The following is a 26,882-nucleotide window of genomic DNA, read 5'->3' on the forward strand; positions in this document are numbered from 1 at the left end:
ATCATCTGGACATGTAATTAAAGTTAGCCCCATATTACATCCCTCTAAGCTTTCGACTTCTTCTAGTTTTTGTGTCCCATTTAGTATTATCATGCCATGACCTCTGAAAATATATTATGGAATGTTTCATAGCCTTGAAGTAGCTCCCCCATCCCTCACCCTGAAGCCTGTCTGCAGACTGACACGTAGACACCTTTGACCTACAATTCTAAAGCTGACCGCTTGATGGAAGTGAACAGCATGACCACCTTTTAGAATTTTTTTTTTTTTTTCCCTCCCTCCCATCACAACACAATCAGTATGACAGTGTGCTTCATGTATTCTGGACTTGGCTATAAAGCTTAGTCATGTATGATAATTTGTAACACTATAGTGCTAGTGTACACAGTTGTGTGTATTTCTTCACTGTTTTAATGAAAGCAGTTGATAGTGTTGTATACAAAGATGTATATACTTTCTAAGGCTCTCGCATCACAGCTTCCAGATTAGTTTGCTAGGGAGTGCTCAAGTTTCTATTCTTAATTACCTATACACACACACACACACACACACACACACACACACACACACACACACACACACAGTAGAGAGTCAATTATCCAAAATAATTGGGACCGATACTAGTTTGCATAATCGATTTGTATGGATAAAAATCACTGTACCTTTAATAATGTATAGAATAAAGTTAACATACACAAGTACTTACTGATGATATATAGCTAGTAACCTATTCTATCACATTAAGCATACAAAATTACAAAGTTTTACAAATCATTAAATTAATGCAATTCAGTAAAACTTTAACACCTACAGTTAAGGTAATGAAATACTGTAATTAAACGTACCATATACCAAACTTTGAAAATCATCAAAGAATTCACTGCCACTGTGTCTGTGTATTAGTTTTTATGGTACATGTTATAATCACAGGATTAAATATTACCATATTATCTCTGGGTGAAGGTTATGGTAAGATATGATTGGGTCTGAACAATTATAAAATACTTTAAATTATGCATGTAGGTTTTATTTTTATAATGAGCAGATTGTCAGCAGCAGACAGCTTTTCTACAGTGGGAGGCAATTGTTCTTAATTCAACTTTCAATGCAAAAAGTATCTCAGGCAATATTCTTAAGAAAAAATAATATTCATAAGAATTAACTATCATTACATTTTTTACAAATAATAAATCAGTAATATATAATTGATCACATCATTTCTCATACTATATGCAATATATATATGCAAGAGAGGAATAAGATGTTTTTTAAGTTCAAGCAGCTAATTAATATTTGTTCATCATTGCTGGATTTATTTGGGAAATATTTTATATTTTCTTTTAGTAAATATTTATCAGTCACTGTTTTGTCACCATCTGTCTTTTTTAAATTGCATTTTCAGGTCAGTGTAAAGTGTCTACTAATGATTGTTCAAGGATGGCTTCAGTTCCAGACTTAATTGCTGCCTCGGAACTTGGAAGCGAATATTGTAGAACCTTTGCTAATTTTAATCAGCAAAGAGCTGTCGTCTCGCTTGTCAATGTCATATTTACCTTTAATCTGCACTCCCTGATTAGTAAAGTGGCTGAAAATAACAGTTCTTTGTTTGAGGGGATCACTGCTCATCAGCTGGAGTTTGATGGGACAGGACAGCTCCATATGGGGTCGAAATCTTGTAACCCTGGCTGTTCTACCTGTTTGCCTCAAGAGATTTTGATCAAATGTGGACATTTCTGCAGCTGGATTTATTCAAGTATATTATGCTGGCAAAGTCTACATTTTACATAAGTATTGCAATGTGATTTAAAAAATCATTAAACTCAGTGTCATTATTATTATTATTATTATTATTATTATTATTATTATTATTATTATTATTATTATTATTTATTTCTTAGCAGACGCCCTTATCCAGGGCGACTTACAATTGTAAGCGAATACATTTCAAGTGTTACAATACAAGTAATACAATAAGAGCAAGAAATACAATAACTTTTGTTCAAGTGTGACAAACCACAATTCAATAATACAGCAGATAATAGTGATAGTTTCATCAGGATATGATTAAATACAAAATACTACAGGTTAAACACTTGGCAGATTACAGTATTCTGAAGTACAGGATTAAATGCAGTAAAATAGGGGGCAGATAAGAGCAAAATAAAGCACATTTAAATGAAGGGTGATAGTGTCCCAGGATACAAACAGAGGAGTTCTACAGGTGCTGTTTGAAGAGGTGAGTCTTAAGGAGGCACCGGAATGTGGTCAGGGACTGGGCAGTCCTGACATCTGTAGGAACATTATTATTATTATTATTATTATTATTATTATTATTATTATTATTATTATTATTATTATTATTATTATTATTATTATTATTATTCAAGCTCCTCCATTTTAACAATCTCTCAGTCCTAAATCTGAATCTAAAAAAACCCTGAAATATTTGTCTGCTGGAGAATGATGTTTTTTTATTTATAGTGAAATTTCTTTTTGCACACATAATATCAAATGAAACAACCTGACGTATTTAACCTTCACTCTCCTTTTTCATTTTTTGAAATTGTGTAAGTTCAAATATTTTAATAAACTAACTACACCATATGGATAACAAATGCCTGTAGTTTTAAAGGAAACTGCCATTGAGTTAATATTTTCGACATGGTCATGACCTATTTTAAACCTTTTAATATATATATTTTTTTAATTGTAGGGTATGATGTCTTAAAACTAACAGTATGTTCTCCAGCATTTTTCTCAGAACATTAACCTTTTAACAAGGGTATACAGTACATTTTGTTCACATTTTTATCCAGTTTAGTGTTCTGTAGTAAAGAAAGGGTTAGACTGTAGTTGTGTTTCCATTCATTAGAAGCCATCTTTCATTAGAAGCCATCACTATAGAGGCATGCTATACATGTGTTTCAGTCTTGCATTTGAAACATTGCTACTTATGCTGGAAGCTGTTTTTTCTTCAGCAAATGATGGATCACTTCTTTGCTTCTTTCATATACTCCAACTAGCAATTCTTCTTTCTAATGAGTTTTGCACCACATGGTAAAATATTCATGCTAAAATAAAGTTATAGACTAATTATCTGCAGCCAACAGTCAATTGCTCTTTGCGGGGCTCATGTCCATGGCATGTACCACAAACAATCCCCACTGGCTCACTTCCCTGCTTTGGATTCTTATCCTAAATGACTTGTCTCACTTGTTCCATATATTCCATCTGCTGGATCCACCACTACGGTTTCAACACTTCAAAGCAAATAAAAGATGCCGACTTCCTAATTTCAATTTTATGAAAACCCCTTGAGCAAATTCAAACCCCTTGACCTGTGATGGATGCCAAATTGTGGTCATGTGTCTTGGATGATACAACACTAACACTTTAAGATACTGGGTTAATGCTCAGATTCTATGACTCTCTAGTGCAAGCTCGATCAGCAAGTATCATATAAGAAAATGTAACCATTTTGTGGCGCTTATTTTTTAAAACCGATTTTGTTTTTCTTCAAAGACTAGAGCATAAGAAGCAAGTTTTGAGTATTTTAAAAATGGACGCTGCTTGATGAATTATGCTGTTTCAAGTACAACTGTAAAAGAATGCAAATATATGCAGCTGTCGGAATGCTTCAGTGAGTGTGCGACCTGCATGCTTGTGAACTTTGACTGTCGAGTCTGCACTAAATTCCTATGGTAGCTGGCAAGATTATGCATAATGCTTATGGATAATTACCTTTCGGTTGGATGATGAAACTGATATTTGATATGGCACAGAAGGTTGAATCATGATTTAATTACCTGCACTTTACAGTAGGGTTCTGGTGATATACCTCAAATCTAGGCAGACAAAGAGAGTTCAAGGTTACAGAAGTTTCATTTTGACATGAAAAAAAAAAATGCTCTGCAAGAATGGGCCTAAATAAATTCACATTTAAGGCCATATGCATTTAGTTTTGTCATTTTAAGCAACTTGATGTGATGTTGATGTTAAACAGTAAATGCAGTATTAAAGAGAAAAAAAAATGACAGTAATTTGAATAAACCTATTGACGCAAGGTTTCTATTAGCTGAAAGGAGTGGGTGACTCAGAACCATTCTTTTGAAACATGTACTCTAACACTCAATTATTAATCCACCTTCATTTGCAAGGTTTTGTTACCTGAGTCATCACTTTTTTTTCTCAGTTCACTACTTCTGGTCAAAACGGAGGTTGTCCTAATTAATTTTAATAATAGAAGGAGCTCATTATGAGCCAATCGGACAAGACGACAATGCTTGAATTCTAACAGGCCTCTGTTCATGAATTATTAAATTCACCTGATCTTACTAGTGTTGGAAAGTATCGCTCATCAAGTCTTCCTCTGTGCCTCCAGCAGCTTTACTGCTGTATCTGGTTAACTCTTTATAATTGTACATTAGTTGATGCAAAGTCCTCCTCTTGTAACCACAATGCATGAGCTGATACAACATGCAATGGTAAAGTCAGAATGGCAGGTTTTGATTTCTGAACATGTTTCCTGCACTGATGGTCAATGCGTTAGGTTCCTCATTTATTGCACCAATTAAAAGGCAAACCGACAAGGAAGAAAACAAACCTGTGCAACAAGGCTTAGTAGCCCCACGTCTGGCTTTTTCCTGGGGGATGCTTATTTTGGTCCAATTAACACAACACCAATGTTTTAAAAAGAAGAAAAAAAAAGAAATGTACTTAAAGTAATCTGGCTCTGTCAATGAGTAGAATAATTGAGGCTTATTTCTGTTCTGCATTGCTATCAATGTTTGTATACAGAGTAATGATTTACTATTCATTTTACTGTAGTGTCCAATCTGTTGCCTGCATCTTTTGAAATGTTGGTTCACTGTAACAAAGAATGAAGTAGTTGCTGTAAGTAAAAATATATGCAAGTTTGGGTGACATTTGTTTATTCTGTATATATTCTGAGGTTTACCGGCTTAACGTAAAGACAGGGTTTACTGTTTATAATATGAAAGAGTATTATTCTAAAAACACACCCTGTACTAAGTTAACATTTGTCAACTGCATTTAAAAATGGCTTTAAATTAAGTCACTGTAGCACACACAGCAAATACAATGTTGTAGAGTAGACCTCTTTAGCCACAATAGCCTCTGCTTGTCAAGCCCTTATAAACAGTAAACGCAGACATCTGATACAAATCCTGCACTCCAACTCAAAAACTGTGCCAAATGCAATTTCACAAATTCACACTGTATCTAAACTATCTGCTGAAGATTTTCCTGCATAATAGGAAGAACATATTTACTGAGTGAACTTTTCCTAGCGTGAGGGCCCCTGTAAAAATAATACATGAGTCAGTCTAATCCAGGATTATCCATGGCAATTGAGGAGATTTCCTACTGGCTTTCACACAGGGAGAGGAAATGCATTATCTTGTCGCAAGCCACACTCAGCCTCACTCCTGTGGCTTCATTAACGGTAGGCTGCTTGTGCCTTGCTGTCCTCAGGCTGTCTTCACTGTTTCACACATTTGACTGTCCACAATGTCATGGTAAAATTTAGAAACTGGAAACATTTTATCTCCTTCAATAATGAAACAAAATTAAAGGTTGCCATGGATCAGTATTTTATTTTATTTTATTTTATTTTATTTATTTATTTTTGTGGCACAGAACAAACCGTGGGGAATGCTACGACTTCCCATATCCGATAGCTTCTTTAATGTTTTCTTTATAGTGGCCAGATAAATGTGTGGATACACCAAGCCAAGTCACTTTTTTGCTTGATGATATGAGAAGAGCTCAAATTGTCATTATCACACGATTCAGTTAACTGATATTTTATTGCTGATGGCAGAATTGCACCAACGATAACATATTAATATTAACATACTTTCTGACTTAGGAAAACCATGAATACTAACAGGGATAATTTAAATAATAATGACTGTTGTGCTATGTATTCATATGCTCACTAGAAGGAGATTTCTAGAAGTTTCTGTTAAATGTATTAGTATTGTTATTTTTTATTAGTATTAATATTATTATGGTATTTGTGTTGTGAAATTAAATGACACAGTTTAATAAAATAGCAGAATCATCTTATGTTAAGATTATAATCAGATACATTTAGTTTGCTAAAGATGTTAATTAGGAAAAAAAATACAGAGAAAGAAACACGAATGTTCGTAATATTCAAAGCAGATACACCATGTTGACTTAAACAGATAGTGCTGACAAAGTAATTCCAGTAAATCTTCTCTATAACTATGTATGGCCATCGCTGTAAGACCCTGTCCACACTACATTACTGATCTTGAAAACCGTACTCAAAAACGTTTTAATTAATTCATCTCAACGTGTCTGCACTAAAGTACCGTTTTATGTTTAGTCTGGCTAAATGCATACAAACACAATTAAAATAGTTCTGTTACAGTTCCTAGCAGCGCAATGGACTGTGGGATTAATATGACATCATCCCACCATGCACTGTATTTTATATTTATAACCTGGCAAATATGGAGCCCGTGCCCACGGAAGACATAGCATTTTTTAACAATTTTACAACAAGACTCAGAAATTGTATACGGTACTATATATTCAACCTTCACAACGTTTGTCAGTTATTTTTACGTCTTTTTAGTATTTCTAAATTCAGCACTATTGAGTGTTTAATAATTATGGATAATAAGACTGTAGTATAATGTAATAATTTTAAAGTAATGCTAACTAATGCTTTACACTTTTCTTACCTATTAGCTTTACTAACATTATCACAGCTCCTCATTTTGGTGTGCTGATTTATCTTTAGATTTTTCACTTTGTTAGTTTAGTATACACAAATATTTCAATTAATTTGCATTAAGGTAGCTTAGCTGTGGGTCACATGGTCTGATTGCAGCTAAACCATTGTTGTTAATTTGAACTAAAACGCATGAAGTGATTGGGAACCACGAATCAGCTGGAACTTTTAATCTATTTAGCATGGTCTTTGAATCTGTATACAGTATCCCCAATTGATGTACAAAATATAAGCAAAAGGCTTCAACAGAAGAACATGGCGACCAGTGTAATATTTCCGGTTCTAATACTATGTAAGGACTGCTGTGTAACATAATGATGTTTTCTTTCTTTTCAAATTAAAAAACCTGTGCACTGCTTGGGACTTTGATTAACAACAATGTTAGGGTCATCTTGTGGAATAACAAGGTTTCCAAGTCCCTGCGCATGGAGGAGGCATGGTGATTAAAGCCTTGGCTGTTTTCCTGATTGGGCTAATATCCGTTGAGGTTTCAATTACCGTGCCTGTTATCAGCTTTTGAATTTCATTGCACCGCAGCGACTGTTTCTCTCAAATGTCAGGCCTGTTCTCAAGAGGAAGGCTGCTTTGTATTAAAGTTTAAGGCACTGAGAGAGCTAACAGAATTAGTGCAGGGGAGCTAGAATATCTCATTTGAGCACAACCAATGCGCCTACTGTATTGTTTTTGAGGCGTAATTGAGTCTTAATTGAATTGGCAGTGAAGGATGGCTGGAAAAGATGAGAAAATTGGACGTGGGTTTTGTTCCCACTTAGCAACATGAATCAGTTTTCAGAAAAGGGAATGCCCACGTGTGGAGAAGTTGTTGTTTTTTTTACAATGCGTTGATATATAGTATAAAACGACATTTCTTTCAAAGAGGTAGCTATTTAAGTTATAGGTCAATTCTGGATGCGTCTTACTTCACTTTTCGTATTTTGAATTATGTAGAGAATAGTCTACTGGTATTATATTTTGTGTCAAATTTGTAAACTCCCTATTTGCACAAAAAAGCGTGATTCCCATGAAGGTTAAGAACGCCAACATTTTGATGAAAACTGTTCTATAATAAAAGTTTAGTAAATTATGTTATCCTGTTTTATCCATTTCATTTGTTTTCATGATTTTGCCATTGGTGCAGCTTTTCTTTGTCTTTTGATATCTTTCATAAAGATTCCCCCAAATGTACACCAATCATTTAATCCTTAACCAGCCTTCCATATATAAGGAGAGACAAAGAAGTTAACCCAGACTTGAATTTTCTTTTCTTTAATACAAATAATGGACGAGTTGTAGTAATTTCATAGACTGTGAATCCTTCATATTTTGCTACCTGTCTTGCACATAAAATATTGTGAAATATCGGACAGTGCATTAGTGAATGGCCCTTATGAGGTATTGTACATGTACAATTTAATAACAACATGGTCTAAGCATGAATTAACCACAGCTGTGAATTATCGAATCGTGAAGTAATGCTGGAGCATTGCTAAACACAATTTGATTAGCAAATTATACAATGGCATAATCCAATGAATAATATTGTCACAGTGATATTAAGAGATGCTAGTTTGCCAGTAGCTGTATTTATATTCATTGGTGCACCAAGGCGTGCATAGTTTTACTATTTTGGAAACCTTTATTGACTCTCTGGAATTCATTCTCTGTCAATTATATTGATTAGTTCAGGGTGACTTGAGGTAATAAGGAAGACAGAAGCTCTGCACTTGATTTTCTAGTCTATGCCTGAGTGATTTCCATAGCAAGGATTTCCTTATTAACACGGTTAGTGTCAGGTTCAGTTCCAGGGACTACAGGAGTAGCACAGTCTTTGTAACAAATTGGGCAGGCTAGGTTTGTTAATCAACTAGGGTCATTTAACACTGACAACACAGTATCACTTGTACAGAGCCTTGTCGTAATTGCGGGCAAAGGCATTGCTTTTTATTGCATTCTAATTATGGATGATCCTGAATTTTTGAAAAAAAGATAAGATTTACACATTTTTAATTAAACCAGGTCATTTCCTATTATGCTAAGAAAAGGCCATGTTTTATTTTATTACAAGGTGAGAGTGGAGTGCATAAATATATTCAGATATACGTGGGTGGGGGTGGTGCTGTCTTTGTTTTTTCAATGTTGTTTAAAATAAAACCTATGGTACAAATTAGAGCATATTGGTGGTTATTTTTTGTCTTTACTGTTATTTTGTATTTATTTATATTTTGTTGCTGGCCTGCTTTTAGGTTAGTTTAATTACATTTTATACATTTCCATGTACAGTAATCCATCGCATATCCGACTGCGGTAGGACCAGAGTAAGGGCGGATATGTAATCCTGTTTGAAATACCATTATACACAGTTGTAACAATTACTATATTCACACAAGTATTGTTTTGAGATTCATCTTTTATTAGGGAGCTCCCCTAAATCCCTTGTTTAGAAAGATACAGGGTATTAATGCCTGTGACAGGGTAGCCGTCTGCCAGGTGGGTGCATGCATTCACTGCTGAGTGACAGGCAGGAGATCGAGACGGAGGTTGAAGTTGATACGCCCTGCAGGCGAACAGGATTTATTTACATATCAAGTCAACACACTGAACAGCTCACCTGACTTTACCAGCAATGGTAGAGCACGGAGCACATACAACACAGTGTACAAAAACTTTGGTGGGATCTACAGTCTGTGAACTCTTCTCCTCTGTTCAATAAACACGAACTCCGGCTACTCGCCCGGCTGTCCGTGGTTTTGACTTGCTTACTCACTCTTCGGTATCCAGCCCTGGTTCTCACACACACACACACACACACACACACACACACACACACACACACACACACACACACATACGTACGTTGGTAAATTTCATCTTCTTTAGCCCAGTTGGGTTTGCCTTTGCAGCAGCCCCGAGGTGAATTCATTTTAACCTTTTTATATGTGATGTCCTGCTGGAACACCCCTACCAGCTGATTAGATTCCACACCTGATAATCGCACACAGCAGGTAGGCTTTCCCAGGAGAGTCAGGTACTTCATTAATTAATTACAACAAATAAACACTATTTACTATTTACAATATACATTTAAACAAAAAACCCTCTTCATGCACAGGTCTCCTGCCCTGCCACCATGCTGTATACACTTACATTAGTGTCGGGTAATCTGCACCGTAGCAAAATGCATACTCTAGGTTTACGAAAAAACAACTCTCAATTGCAATCACAACTCGCTTTCGCTTTCCTGTAGCATTTTGCATAAGAGCTTGATCAGCTATGGTGGATATGTGACGGGCGGATACACAAGAGATTACTGTATTTCAAATTATTTGAAAAGCAAGAGCTCCTACTAGCACAATAGAGTGGTTGTTTGTGATGTTACATGCCCTCTACCAGGCTTTCACTGTGCATGATTTTAGTTTCAAACAGCCTTTGGCTCATTCAGATGGTCAGCTATTTAGCAGGTATTTCAGCATTGGGTATTTATGCTTAATTATGACAGACCCTCCTGCCTGGAACTAAGTTACCAAGATTTGTACCTCAACAGATTTTAACAACCCTCTTGTTCTTCTGTTGACTTGATCTCTCAGCTGTTCAACTACCCCATTATAAAAGCATTTTATTTCTTTATTGAATTATTAAGATCGCATTTTATAACAGGACAGCCAAGAAAAAAATGCCAAATCATAATTCCACTGGCAGGTCTATGTGTATAAAATATGTTCTCTCTGGACTAGAAGAAAGGCACTTGCTGTTCAATAGCACGATGAAGCTGTTTCAAAATGAGAGCCTCAGTTTGTCAGTGTTGTTTCTACATGGTACTGTGTTTTTTTTCCATTAAAATGGGTAACATGGGAGATGTACTTTTGTAGCTGATGTGGATTTCACATAGGGAGGATTGGATTGCTTCTACATGCTGTAGCATATTTATAATTTGATCAAGAAATATAAATCTGATTATGTCTGACAGGATTTACGTGGCTTATCAGCAGCCATAAGAAATGACTCGGATTTCAGATGTAACATGTTTTTTTTTTATTTTTTTTAAATTTTATTAGGTGGTGCTGATGACAACCTTATTGAAGGAGGAGAGACCAAGTTTGTCTGCAAGCCTGGGGCCAGAAATATCACTGTCATTTTCCATCCTTTGTTGAGGTATGTCTGTGTGTGTGTGTGTTACACCCAGTACACCAACACAAATTACTTGGAACAGGCTCGGCACTTAGCATAAAAAATAATAATAATAAAGGTAGTAGTGGCTCATCCAGCTAAAGCGCTGCTGCTTGGAGCGCAGGATGAGTCACACAGCTTGGACGGCGCCAGTTCGCACAAAGAGGCTGAACTTTGCTGGGGATTCTGAAGCAGGCGTCACATTTGCTCTGACACTCCCGGGGTGGAGGATGAGAAACTGTCAGGGATTGCTTATAAAAAATAATAATTGGTCACTCTCAATTTTATTAAAAAAAAAAAGAAAAAAAAAAAGATGTTACTTGCCTGTATAAGTGCTGCAATATGTTGAATAATTTACGTTTTGCAAGGTGTTCTTTAGACGTGGTATGTGGGTGTCTGGGCAGCTGTCATTGCATTCCTACAATGAATGTCTGCATCTGGGGAGACTTCAAAACACATTAACTTGTTTGTTAACCTAGAAAAGTGTTATACACTCTTTAAAAGTGATTTCATCTTCGTAGTATAGCCAAAAACTCTAAATTTATATATATATATATATATATATATATATATATATATATATATATATATATATATATATATATATATAATATATTTTCAAATAATGTAATATATATAGTTTTTTATTATTATTATTTCTGGAGGACCCAACAGCACAGAGATGCCAGAGTGTCTGAGAACATAATTGGTTTTTTAAACAATAGCAGTAACAATTTTACAGCTTTGCTGCACATCTTCACTTGCATTTGAGAGCTTGGGCATTTTCGTAAAGTCCTGATATGAGCAGTGGAATTGAAATTTGTTTGTGTAAAGCTTTTTATATACACAGACATTGATTTGAATTGGATGTCTCTGAAACCTAATATTATGTTGTTGTTTTCTCTGATCTGTAAGACCCTGTCAGATAAGTATAAAGCGGCTTGTCAGATTCTTACAAAACTATGTTTCTGCACGGAAGTGTATTGCAGCTGTCAACAGTTTGTGCAAAGTCACAAAGGGAGTGGTTAATGTAACTAAATGGTATTCATTAGATTGTCTTGGTTGGTAGAGACCAAGCTCACCAAACCCTACTTGATTTTGTAGATTATCAGTTTCTTCTGTGGTAGGGATGCAAGTCGGTTATGATCGGTTTGGTTTTTGATCAACTCTTTCAGCTCTGTTTGACGTCTAATATGGATTTCCGTAAAGTGAAATTAAAGTTTAAAACTGAAAAACCAAACTGCATTTGTGCAGCCAGGAGACATACCATTATTACAGTTATTTTTAAACTTTGATAAATAAGCTTATATTATACAATTAGACACAATGTAGAAAGATCATGTCGGCTTCAAAGTGTCAGGTGTGTGGCAGCATTTTCAAGTAGTTTCTGATGAGGAAACGCTTCTAATCTCACCTTGATTTAGTCGGCAAAGACTAAAGCTGGAACACCCCCAAAAAACATACTCATTTAGTATTTTGCTTTATTATAGCCCGTTACTAATGCATATAATTCTATGGTAAGCCCTAATATTTGAATTCAATCAAAATGTCGATAGAGTGCAGCAACAAAGTAATCAGACAAACAAAACTCATTTCAATACATGCACAGTAAATGACACACTCTTAATAAAAATAAACTGACCTGTGCACGGAAGTATCTCATTTAAAGCAGCTTTCAGATATTTGTCCACAGCATCCGTTTCACTTGTTTTGCAGCTTCGTCTAGTTTACTGCTTATTCCATTTTCACAATGGTTCAAGACTTAAATTAACATTTTATTTTCTTTCAACATTTTTACATTTAGTAAGTTTGGCATCATTGTTACATTTTTTTATTCAGTCATTTACTTTCAGCGTCAGCTTTTCACTTCTTGACAAACAAAAGAGTTTATGTTAGACTGAATGTTTGCATATGCCTGCTAGTACTAGCACCAGCACCAGCACCTTTCATCAACAAACCTAAAAAGAAAACAGCTCTAGACATGTGAATGTCCAAACTAAGTGTAACGCTGTGGTTATCCCTACGGAGGGCAAAGTCTTGTCATAACTTTTGATTTATGTTACCATATTAAAATTATTAAGGAATGTTAATATGAGCTGTCTACATGGATCAAAGCTTGTGATGAGCTCCCCAAGATGCTGCCGGCTTCGTGCTGAGGCTGCCAATGCTTTTTCATTGTATAATTTTTTGGTTCAGTTTTATCTTTCGTTTGTATCATTCGGTTTGGAATTTTATGCAATTGTTGGCTTCAGTGTGGTTTTTCGGTTTGTAAAAATATAACCGTTGGTGATCATATTACACAGAACACTGCTGTTAAATATATTTGAGTGCTTTGTTGCTAGTCTGCAATCATTTAGCTAACAGATTGTATCTGCTCAGGTAAGTGGTAATATTATTTGACAATATTTGACATCTGAATGGTATTCATACCAATTTTCAGCCCTGACTGAGCTGGCATTTTGAAAGGCACATGGCTCTTCAACTCAGTAATCATTTTTGCTCAGCTGATCTGAGGGCAGCCCAAAGTAGAGTGTATTTATTACAAGCCAGTTTGGGAACAGATGCCATAGCTCGGGGGGGGGGCAGCACGTAGAGAAATGGTTTTAATTGTTGGTGAAAATGCCAGTGATCCTAATAGATTTTGAACACTGTTTGGTTACCGGGTGTCAAAGCCTGTTGGATCTTAGTTGTGTAAACGTCGGTCATTCTTCATTAAAAATCAGTCTACAATTAAATGTTCACATGGCACAAACACCAAAAGGCACATCGGCATTGTGAGGGACTGCTTCATTACCAAGGAAGGTGCTAATGTGATCTCATGTGTGTAACGCTCAATGAGGAGGCACAGATCAACAAAACTCTTCAGCACACAAGGGTCTTCTTTAAATGGTTACATGCGTACTTGGAGTTTGTTCAAAAATTCTACGCACCAGTACTAAGACAGTTTTTAAACTCACCATCTGTGTTTAACACGTGGTTCCAGTGAACTCCAAATGCATTGTGTGAGGAAAACATTTCCAACTTCAAATTCCCTCCTTCCTGTCCCTGAACCTGGACTGGCTACTCTCTTTAAGGCCATGAAAAAGAAATTACAGCATACACACACACACACACACACACACACACACACAAACACACACACACATGTTTTAATGAAGTCTTACAGCATGCACACACGTTTTATTGAAAGCTTACAGCATGCACACACATACACGTTTTAATGAAATCTTACAGCATGCATACACACACATGTTTTAATGAAAGCTTACAGCATGCATACACACGTTTCAATGAAAGCTTACAGCATTCACACATGTTTGTTTTTTTAAATTACAGCATTTAATAATGAGTAATTAGTGTTTGAAAGTCTACCTATAGCTATCACAGGTTGGAATCGAAAAATAATTGAATGCAATTTTAAACGCCTATGTTTTTCTTAATGAAAACAAAGTTATATTTAGTAAATGTTCTTGTTGCTGAAAATGACACATTTTACATTTTTTCTGAAATATGCAACACTGTACAGTATATGGAATTTAACATTCAAGGGACTGGCATTTCAGGGTAAACTACCTGACAGGTTTTATTTATTTATCTATTTATTTAAGTGTTTATTCGTCAAAGTTTTTAGTTTTTTGTTCACTATATAGTTTTCAATTCAAGACACTCATCTGACAATTGCATACTAGTTGCTATTAAATATTGCCACCCAACATGGTCTTTTATATAAAATTCGCTTGAAAGATGATCAAAGTTGACTTTTTTCCATTTTCCTTCAAGCGCTACAGTGAATGTCACCCGTTGCCTGTGCATTCAAAAAATATATATTTTAAATGTTTTTTTTATTTTATTTTTTATTTTTTATGATGGTTGGCTTTCCTTGTGGGGAAATCATTTTTTTTTTAGTAGGTCAGTGTAAATATGAAGGGAAAGTTGAGGTTTTCTTCTTCATACACTTGCAATGACAGTGCTGGATTGATTGGGAACGACAGGCTTTAAAGACCTTTAGGAAAGACATTTCACTTCCAATGACTGACAATGAAATGGCACAAGCAGTAGTCCTGTATTTAATAGTTAGTGGCAAGTAAGTCATCTTAAATAAGCAAGCTGGTGTTTATCTGTTTAAAGATAGAGCAAGCTGTTTAGAAATAGATGTCTTAACATTATTGAACAGCAATAGACTTGTAACTGGCTTTACTGAACTCATTTCAAGGCTGTTGAATATTTTTGTATCTTTTACTTCTAGAGTTTCAAATGCTGTTCCTCAACATATATTAGCTTATTGGAAGATCTGTGTCATATTTTAATTAAACTGCAACATGTAATTTTCCAATTCAGTACTGTATATTCAATATTTAGTTTCCTTTCTACAAATATAGTCTCCTTCATATTTTACTACTTTTACCAAAACAAGTTAGATGGCATTGCTTAGCATCCATTATCTCAAGTCTAAAGTCACTTAAAATAGGCTAGTCACAGAATTACAGAAAAAATAAAACTTTATATGCATGTCCTTGTTAGTAACATTATTTAGATTTTTTTTCAATGTTTTTAATTACAGGCCTTTGGAAAATAAATAGATTGTCTGTCTCTTGAAAGAAAAACTGAGGATAAACTATTTAAGGTAAACATTTAAAACATGTTGTAAAGTCCAACCAAAGGGACATACTGGACTGAAGTGAGGGAGATCTTCAGGCTGTCTCTAAATTGGAAAGTTTCTACATATTGTTCTGAATAGTGAACTGAATACTTAGTTTAAACTTTTAAGAGTTCATCTTTTCAAAGATTCACTGGACATTTACTCCCAATATGTTCATTTTTCTAATTCAGCTCAATATTGTCTTTCAAAACTAAGTTACGCTGATGTGTGTTTTATTTATTTGTAAGTCATTCAGAATGATTTCAATTATGAAACGCATTTATTGCCACATTACCAAATAATCTGACATAATAGGAAGCGACTGCAGAACATTGTGGATCTGCCTGTGATTAGCTTCAGACAGAAAAGCATGCGAATGCGATGGGGCTTTGTCAGCAAACCTTTGAGAATGTCACACTTTTATGGCAGGTCTCTGGATACGCCTACAGGATACGAACCCTTGACTGTCAAAAAACATAGAAATGGGATTCTGTTCTACTGCTTGTGGCTATACTATGGCAGACTAGAGACAATGTGGTACAGTGTGTATACGCAGATGCAATCTTTTAAGGTGTCAGCCAGGTTTTAGACAGAATACATGTTTTTTGTATTTGCTTGTGCAGTCACCTTTTAAATATGTTCTAGATTCAGGTATTTGTACATACTGTACAATGTTGTTTCATTGTTATTTGAATTGCAATGCTTGGCTGTGTCATTCAGAATGCTCGTTAGCCTCTGAATCCAGTTTACACAGGCCTACTGTTTTTTGGTTTCTTTTCAGTTGGAAATGTCATCTAACTGTACTCTCCAAGGGTACACATGATGTGTAATGTACTTCATCATTTTCAGAAGGAATTCATGATGATTTCAAAATACATTTCTCATGCCTTTTGTACTATTTTAAAATATTTTAAATACTATCATCGATTTGTTGAGACATTTAAAGGTGTAGTGGCCCACATGGTGTTTAAAATATTATTCACATATTATTTTTTTATGATGTCCCCTTATCTTTTTATGGTGTTTGCAGTAATACTGAGTTGTTATTATTGCTCAAATGCTGCACAGGGGTGACTCAAAAAAACGTTTGGCGACAGTGTGGCCCCAGCATTGTCTTTGGTGCCAAATGGGAACACAGCTGAACCATTTTCCTGCCATATAATTCATATGTCCTGCACACCCTTTTTCTAAAAACGTTATGTTCTCAATTTGTTTTTATCGAAACTTTCTCTATTAATCTTGTGACAACACTGGCACACCTCCCGTGCTCAGAAATTAGTAATGATAGTTTGCTTGAAGGTTTAGTATTTGAAGAACAATTTCAAGTTCCTCTCAATTACACTGCAGGGACAGTTGTCAATAATGCTGCTTAAATTACACCAAAATACTTTTAAATTCAACTTTTAGACACATTTTTCATAAAATTCCAATATGAAATTTAAATTAAACTACTGGTCTACCCAGCTTTATTCCTTGGTCAACAAGACAGTTCATAACTGCCATTCATGTCTGAATGTTTTTGTGTATTGTACTATTTAAAGAAAATGTGTGCTGTGTAGGGTTCAGTTCTTGTTTTAAGGAAAATAATGTTGGAGGCATGATGCGTAGGTAAGGCTCACAAGTTCTTTTTTTCAAAAGTCTACCAATATGTACAGTAGAACATCACACAACCTTACTGCACAAAATGCCCTAAAGAGAGTATTCACTTTATCATAGCTTGTATTTAAAGCGTACCTCAGAAATCAGTAATCCACAGCCTTGTCACATATTGAAGTACATTTGTTTTTTTAACATAATAGCATTTATTTAATCTTTCATGCTCTTGAACAAATCGTGTTCTGGAACTGTTATCTGAATCTTAAAAAAAAAATACAAGTACAAAACACATAAGCCTGGTATGGCTGTTTCTTTACAATCCCTGACATTATGAAAAGAAAAAGAAAAAAAGGCAATCCACTACAATGATGCCACCACTGTCACACGCTATTAGCGTTTATCGTACTTATCTTTGACAGTTCTGTCTGTCCCTTTCCTAACGTGCTCGATGCAAAGGGGATTTGTCTTCCAGTGGCACCCGTGACGGTACACAGGTAGAGACTCTCTTACTTGTGTTACATGTCAGACAACCTTGTGCTAGATTGTTTACTTTTGAATTGAAGTGGCAGAGCCTGGTAGATATGTCACTTTGTTTGGAACAAGTTTTAGTACGAAGAAAAGTGGAGCAGTGGCTTATCCTTGCCAGGCAGCCCCGGAGACACACAGAGGCGCACTTGTTGCTGGCTCCAGGCATACAAGGTCGCAGTAACTCACAGAAGCATGGCTGGAGGCTGTTCTGAGGGTGTCAGCTCTTCACAGAGATATTACAGATGATTAGCCTGCAGAAGTGCACGAGTACCCAGCTGTTTGATGTGTTTCGACACGATTTGTTTTATTTTATAGATTTCTGTTGCCATGCAAGAAGCTGGTTTCTCATGGTCAGCAGGTCTGAAAATTTTTAAAGGTACAAAGCGTTACAGTTTTTATTTTATTTGCTACATTTCCGAAGGCAGCGAACTACTGCTTCATGGTTTGAAGTGCCTGGGTGACACACTCAATTCTTAAGCTGTCACAGTTTTAAATCCCTATCAGTGTCTTGACAAGCACCCAATACAGAAGTATGCCAGCTGTGGGTGCAGAGGGCACTATTCTGTTGGATGCTGTCATTTCTGAGTATCTCCACTGACCTGTGCAAAATCAACCCTCGACACTTGACAGCCCTCCCAGAGCAAGAGGATGGTGCTGCTTCATCACAAATGAGCATACTTGCTCAAAGGCTGGTGTGATAAATTCAGTTAGTGACCTGATTCATAGCCACAGATATCTGCTCCAGGATAATGCTGTGCTTGTTATTCTGTAGAGGGTCATAGACTTAGTCAGTTGCTTTCAGAAGCAATTTGACAGACCTTTTCTTAACAATTTGAGGACAGCAAATTGTTTGAGAATTGGGGTTGTGTGTCTGTATTTACAGCTGTACAGTGTCCCTGTAGTGTGAAACTGTGTTTTTAAACTAGCAGTAGTTACCTCGTTAGCAGCTTTCAATTTTAGTTTTTTTCAGAAATATGTATGTCAATGTGTGTCTGCATTCAGTTTCAGAAAAGTCAGAATGATGTAAATGATAATTCTCGTATAGAGTAGTAGGACTGCCATTGTGATGTCACATATAATCCTTTCCTAGTCTGGTCATACTCTTTAAGAGGAGTTAGCAATTCTAGTATTTTAAAATTACTAATATGCCTAACTGCCATGTTAGGCATGTATTCTCCAGCTGTTCTGCATTTTAATATATTTATCAAGCTAACCAAATTCCACTTGCTTTTTATCTTTAATGTATCTGTTTAGTAAAAGTCTGTGCCCACCTGTAACAGATTAATCTGACTGTCAATCAGTCTGACTGGTTGAAAATGAAGCTGATTCGCATTACCATGCTTTTCAGTAGCAGTCCACTTAAAATCACAGCTTACCTGCATCAGGACACTGTAACAGTGTCACTTAAGGATCTTTGTGGTTCATGGTGGTACTTTATCCCCTAGTTTGTGCTGCTGGGAAGGAGTCTATTGCGAACAACAACTTATTTGCTTTTATTAGATTTTAATTTGACTAGGGTTAAAAAGGACACCTTGGCCTTACTGGAATATGTTGTGCAGCCAAAACTCCTCTCCATAGTGGACCTGCTTCTACTACTGTATAAGATACAAGGCCCAAGCAGCAGTGACAGTAACATTCTTGGTAGGGTGACATGTGCCACCTGCAATGTGGAACTGGAATTGGAAAGGAATGCTAAATGTTGTGCTTGACACTCTAGCATATCTGAATTTTTAGAGGATTAAAATTCAGGACCCATTGGCTAGTGTCCTTCTTTCTTGCTCTCACAAAGCAAGCTCTTCTTTATTCGCCTTGCTTTAACTGTTTGCAGTGCGTTTTTTTTGTTTTGGTGACACACTTGACCCCTGGAAACCTTATGGACATGATTGAATCCCTGCATTAACCTCTCATGGTCTGTTCAGATCCCCCACACCTGATGTTATCTTAGACTGGCAGCATGGGACTCGATTTGACATTGCTTTTTGATCTAGTATTGGAATAAATGCATGAATTATCAGTACTACAATGCTGCTCTCCTTCACAACAGGTCTGTATAACACAGTTCAATTTGGCCATGAAAAAGATATACAGGTCCAAATTGAACACATGAACATTCCTGAATGTACTGGCATAAAGAACATAACACATTTTCTCAGGATGATCTTTGCCACATATTTTTGGCTTGAAGAACAGGAAGTGTATACCAAGGCTCAGATTTTAACAGCTTTACATTTTGCGTGGTGTATTCTTGTGTGGTATTACATTATCGTGTTCATCGTAACTGACACTCTTTGTTAGTTTTACCTGAGAGATTAGAGAGCCAGATCACTAAAGCTTTTGATTCTACCCTTTCTAGGTCAGTGACTTTATTTCTGATAACATTGTTTGATCATTGAAGTAGAGATGTAATTGATTGATCCAGATCAATGACAGGTCACTGAGACATACAATTGTGTTGAATTAACTTGACTGAGCTCATTTATTTTACATTACTACTTTTAAAAGTGACTCAGTTAAAGATATTGTAGGTAAAAGAGTAATTGCAAACTATTGATTTTTGTTGCATTTCCCCTCGGGTTAGTGTTTTCACTGCATGCTTTTTTAACCAAAGCCACTGTTCTGTCCCATTGTGAGATTATTTAAGATCTCTTTACAGACAAATCAGGGAGATGTTGTATAGGTTGGACTAAAGATCAAAACATTTCTGTAGCAGTGGTACGTTACTTTTCCTTAAGCTGCAATTGACTGTCTCGGTTATCTCTGCTATTTAGATTATCAATAATAATCAATCAATAAAATCTCTTGTGGGCCCACCCTCAATATCTTTAAACAGTAAGGACCCTAATTTCAACCACTTCTTTCATACAATTGTCTCTTTCTTGCAGTCCGATCGATGAGCAACTAAAATTGTCTGCTGCAGACAATCGATGAGAGATTTAATTCCCCCCCCAAATAAAAAGATTCTACCTGTGCCTACGTGTATTCAAATGAACCTTTTAGCACATGGCCTTCATTTATTGATGAAACAGCCAGCTGAATTAGTATTGGCAATACAATAGACCCACCTTTATCTAATTTCAACAAAGTGGAAGAAAGTCCATTAAAAGATACTTGCTGCTAAATAAGATTTACATGCAATTACAAATATTAAGAGAGTTACATGGAGGAACAGTCATAGGACAATGAGCACATAGCTTGGTCAATCTGTGCGTATTGCATTGAGCTTAAAATCCTGAAACAAACACATCCAGTGCAATTATCTGCTTTTACTGAACTGTTTCCATGAAGCTGCAGTACTGATCGATTGGGGAGCATGTTTTATTTTTCAAATCAATCAGGTACTGTAATAACTCCTCAACTACAGTATTGTATGTGGGCTGTTTCATCTTACTTGGTCCTTGAAAGCTCTCATTATACTTACTTTAGAAATACCAGGGCTGGATGCACATTCATAAAAGCTTTTAGCCTACCTTTTATAAATATAAAATAGCTATTTACAAATTGACTTTCTATATAACGTGGCTTTGTTGCCATTCTAGTTCATTCTAGTTCTTATAAAATAAATGTACTGTTAAATAAAGTTATTACTGTATAGGATTGAGTGAATTACACAACTCCAGCAGCACGCTGTACAGAAACACAAACCCCTGCAAGCACGTACAAGCCCATTGTCAAACTCCAGACTTCACATATGGTATAATGCCTCAAGCCTTGCTGAATGCAATGCTGTTCCATCATATTAAGTTTTTGGTTCACTTGATGTTAGACCTTGACTGGTGTTCACAAAATGTTGATCAAATCTGCTTTTTTTTGTCAAGGTTTTTCCTTTGTACTTTTGATTATGAATTGCATGTACATTAGACAAGCTCTCTTCCACTCCCTTGTAAACATTTAATGGATTTAGGATCAACATTCCTAGCTCTTCATGTTGAAATATATTTTCATTATGCATTAAAGGAAGCACCCATTGATCCAGAAAGGTGAAAGGGCAGCATCTGTTGTGTTCCAGAGTGGTTTCCAGTAATTATATTTTTCTGCAGCTCCCTTTATTCACGGCATGCTATCAGCACTTTGATCAGTCAATAATAAAATATTGTTAGCGCAGGGTAAACTATGTGCCAGAATTTAAATGTTTGATTTTTAGGAGAGGAGACCTTGGTGGAGGGAGGGAGGGAGAATACAAAATAAATGTTGTTTGCATCAATTGCTGTATTAATAACTTTATAATTGTGTCTTAAGTTTCATTTCAGTAGTTTGCATTTAGGTTACTATGAGCTTGAATAAACTTTTTCTTTTTGGGAAAAAGGAATCCATAAGCAATTAAAATGAATCTGTCAATAGTCTCAAACTCATGTATATATGTATATACTCATGGCCACAAGGAGAGCTGTTAGGTACTACAGGTTTAAAATGCACGTACAGTATAAGCATAAAAGAAATGTGCCATTCAGATTATCAATAACATATACAGTTATCACAATGAAGCACTCCACATCAGGAATTGTCCACATTTCAAAATGCCCCCAAACAGTCCAGTAATTTGTAATGGATCATGTTCTAAGAAGTAATTGGACTGGGGTCGGTTTGCTCTTTAAGTCATGTTGTCCAATTCCAACAGATAAACTAAGCATTCATCCCTTCCCAGTCTGCAAATACACAAATAATGAATTGTCCAACCAAAACACTAAAGCACGTAACAAAAGTAAAACCATAAGGGTAAATACTAACAACAACGACAACAACAAAACACGTGGCTTTACTAAATTATTCTCTTCAAAAACAAACTTCCCTTTTGTATATATATTTTTTAATTCCTCACACACTTAATAGATTATTACCAAAAACAAAAGAAACCTTGCTTTGACTCAAAATAGTCACAAAAAAAAAAACATATTTGGTACTTGTCACTCCAAAAAATGTCCAATCCCAGTGAACATCTTAGGGTGGGCAAGTCTCTCCTGTGTTTTGATCCAGGAAATATATATTCCTGGTATTTTAGATCCAATGCATTTTTACAGTCCCTTTTGACTGAGGCTTCTGTCTTAACCCCTTATTTTTAAGAAGGCTTGAATTATTGTTTTAATTTACTATGGTTACTTGGAGCCACAAGCACACTTCCCACTCTCACCAAACACAAAATGCACCCCCTTAGTCCAGCAGCACTATAATTGGTGTTGGGCTTCTCTTAAAGGAACAGGTTCCTTAATTAAATCAGAGCTGGTACAGTGTGCTCTGTGTTTGCTATTCGTGTGTAAATAGAAACTGAAAAGCCCAGGCAATTTTTGTTCTCCTATTTTCTTTCTGTAATCCAAGAAACAAAAAGCCAAGATACATGTAGTTCAAGTGGAAAAGGGTGCACAGACATATGTGGTTTTTTAATGTATTTATTTTCCCTCCATATTTGACTCCCAGTGAATTGATGACAGCATTTTCCATTAGCAATGACTGTGCCTAGATGATTACTGTTCCACAGGGACCAGCTGGATTGGTAATGGCATTCCATTAGATTTTTTTTTATTATCTTAAGAAATATAGATTACAGGACCCCAGACACTTAGAGAGGGAGAGAGCTTGAGGAATAAAAATCCATGCAAATTGTATATAAGTGAAACAGCCCTTGTAGTAAATTGTACAGGGTAAATGTTTAAGAAAGTTGTTCATTTTGAGCTGAAGAATTGCTGAAAAGTTTATGTATATATACAAAAATTGTAGGGCAGTTCATAGCAAGCAAGCAAACAAACACGTACTGACTTTATAGAGAGACTGGAAGACAGAAGGATAGCAACTACGTCAGGAAGCCAAGCCAACAAATGAATTATTTTTTGGACAGAAGTTTTCTAATTAACAGCAAAATACTAATCTGACCATATGGGAACTGGCAGCAGTGTGATCTAAAAGGCTCAAGTTCTTTGGATTCCTCTCTCCACATTGTGCCTCCCAGCTGTCTCCAAGTTTCTCCTGAATGAAAAAGGGAAAGCAATAAGGATGCATTTCCTCTTCTTTTTTTTCTTTTTCAACCTGTGTTTCTTCAAACTAAATTAATCTCCCTGTATAACTGAAAGTCAGCTCTAGAAAGCCTGATTAAGTTGAGATTATTAGTTATTAGGTTACCTTAGTTACAAAGTCTCTCTAAATGCAGAGATCACCTGAAACCTGCCTACTTAAGGAAGCGTGCAGAGTGACAATCTGCTTTTTAGGTGTTTCTGAAAAGAAAGAAGGAAATACATTTTAAGAGTATTACTTGCATGACATTAGCAGCTTTTCTTTACACCCAGAGCTATCTACATTCAGTGCAATTCAGATTAATACAGTGATGGTTTAACTGAGGTTTAACTACAGTTCACATTCAGTAATTGTTGCTAGGTAAACTGGGTGTGTTTACACTGTGCTGGTGTTCAATACATTCGGTAGATGTTTCAGTTTTTATTCTATTTACATTGTATAAGTGTATGAATTGTTAAATGCTCTGAGTAAAGATGAGTGGGTGTCATTAATATAGTTTTATTTTCCTTGAAATCGTGACTGTTTTCACCACTTCGTTTAATGTAGCAATATAGTAATGTCCACAAACTGCTCCCATAGCTGTTCCTAACAGAGTTTGTGACCTCCCATTGTGAATGTAGCCTGTAGTTGTTTAGTGAGGTGTTGGTGAAGCAGATGGCAATACATTCTGATACAATCGGATACAAATGTGCTCAGACGTCTTTATTGGCCAGTATTACAGGGCAGTTCTGTCATAGCATTCAAATATTTATTTTGGTCATTTATTGAACTGTTTTTTCATACTATTTAGTGTCCTGTTTTTCTTCCTTTAGTTGGTGCCGAAAATAATAAGGGTGTCAAAAAATCACCTCAGAGACAAACACCAGCAGGACATGTTTAGGTCATTAAGCCTTAAGGGGTGGAAATGCACCCCAGTGAGTTTAAAATTAACCTCTCTCATGACTAGGAAAAGCTATACAAAAGTCTGGTGGGGACCTGGTAAGAAATGAGGGCTTTATTTATTTATTTATTTATTTATTTATTTATTTATTTACTTATTTATTTACTAAGTCAACCATATTTTTAGACATTTTGTTTTTTGGCTGCTGCAAACCATCTTTTATTGAAAACACAACATTTATTTTATACCGGACTGAGTAATGCATACAAAAAAGTCACCTTAATACAACTATAATTTTCACTACTCATTTTAGTTACAAGGTGTGTTGTCTTAGTCTAGCTATTGAAGACAGCCCCTGCAGTGAGGCCTCTGAATATTATCTGGCCTTTTGGTGATTTGATAACCTTTTAACAACGTCAAGATTAGTGTCATTTTAATAGGTAGAGTTATTTTAAAAAGCAATTAATAAGAATACTTTTAGTTCTGCTGTTTTAAACTATATGTTGGGCATGTTTACATTTCTGATGGCAGGGTCAAGGTCTTTAGAGATTGCTTTACCACTGAGCATTTTGTTTCATTTTATATTTTGTATATAATGTTGTGACTGGGTAGTGTTAGCAATGAGACTCGGAGAACAGAAAGCTGCAGTTTAAGTGCTCATACACATTTTATTTACAATACAAAACACAGCACAGCACCTTCAATGTCATTAATTCCAAACTAACACCCGTGATCCCCTTTTTTAGAGTATATTCAAAATTGCCTTAAATCAACAAAGAAAAATAGATTTGGTGGCACTTTTTTTTGATTAGCATACAAAGTGTGACTCTTCCTTTCAAAATGTAAAGAGAATGAAAAATAAAAGATCTGCTGAATGCTAATATGGACACATTTGCATGTGCAAATTACATTTGGAAGATGTTTTCTAAACCTTTCAACTGGAACAGAATGAAATCAAACTTGCTTTTACTTCGATAAGTTTATTTCACACAATGACGAATATATTTATTAACAGGTATTGCATTATCATGTTATTCTTTCATTATGCATCATCACATGTTAAACTTGTGTAGGCTGTACGTATATTTGAAATGGGAAAACCCTTAACAGGACGAGGAGAAAGATGGATGCTGTAGTTTTTAAGCATCTCTCTGAGGGTAGAATTTGCACAGCTGCCAGTGTCGTAGCCTCATATCTCAGAAGTCATTTAGCTGTTGACTTCATGTTAGCAGGGTTATAAAGCCCTCTTTGTAAATGTCTTGATGACCATGACCTTTTCCTCTGATATTGAGTGTGACTTTTTACGTTTCAGCTGTATAGAAACAGTTCTTTTCTTATTCTTAATACACAGCTGTAATTTGAGATTTTCTTAGTTAAGTTCAATTGCATTTTAGCCATATCTATGGTACAGACTATACACTTTTAACATAGTACATTTAAAGATGGTACTCAGCTGCATTCTATGAGTGAACATTGACCGTTTAAGTGCCACAGACCGCTGTATTAGCTTTCAGCTTTCAAACATTGTTTTTACAGCTGGTACACTGTTTGTCTATGATTCTCTCAAATTTCCATTATTGGTGGTGACAAGTAGAAAGTAATATTAGTGATAACGATTTTTTACAAACCATTGATAGGATATGATATGATATCCATCTGATATGATATCCCCCTCAGGTGGTGCCCCAGGCATGCTTTGTTTTTATTCACAAAAAAACACCCTTTTCTATCTTTTTAAAGAATTAATCCATACTGGCAAAGGAAACCGTAAAAGTTGATTTGACACATTATTTGAAGCCCAGAGACTGCAGTTGTTCCCAAATCCTAATTTGTAAGACATGTTAATAATTTGTTTTGGTTATCACTGTTTTGTGTTTTTTAGTTTTGGCATATTACAGTACTGCAGTTACTGTTCTGTTGTTTATATATATATATATATTTTTTATTTCAAAGGGCTGTGTGCTGTTGCTTTTGAAAAACAGTACACTTTAGAGAGAGTGAATGTGAATCCAAAGCAAGGGCCATATCTGTAGAAAGTATAATTGGTATATATACATATAGGATACTGAATTTGTTTGTGGTATATGGTTTTTTTATTCACCGCAGGAGGATGCCCCAGTAAATCACGCGCCCCGACAAGGGCAACTGGTTTTATGTAAGGACATACTCCTAAGGGGAATAAAAAACGTATACAGGTGCACTGCACTTATAACGGACTCCAAGGGACAATGGAAATCAGTACTTTATAAACAAAGTATGTAGTAAACACAATTTGAAATGCTGTATGT

General features: G+C 35.7%; 1 protein-coding gene across 2 annotated transcripts in view; it reads left to right on the forward strand.

Annotated features, from left to right (window-relative positions):
• Window positions 1–26,882, forward strand: part of LOC117415271 (exocyst complex component 4-like) — a 133,247-nt gene that overhangs the window by 43,527 nt on the left and 62,838 nt on the right. For both annotated transcript variants that reach the window (XM_034025390.3, XM_034025391.3), the window contains exon 10: window positions 10,840–10,936. In XM_034025390.3, the coding sequence (XP_033881281.1) occupies window positions 10,840–10,936 (97 nt within the window). The remainder of the gene's footprint in view (window positions 1–10,839; window positions 10,937–26,882) is intronic.

The sequence above is a fragment of the Acipenser ruthenus genome, chromosome 7 (assembly GCF_902713425.1).
Source record: "Acipenser ruthenus chromosome 7, fAciRut3.2 maternal haplotype, whole genome shotgun sequence".
NCBI classification, from domain to species: domain Eukaryota; kingdom Metazoa; phylum Chordata; class Actinopteri; order Acipenseriformes; family Acipenseridae; genus Acipenser; species Acipenser ruthenus.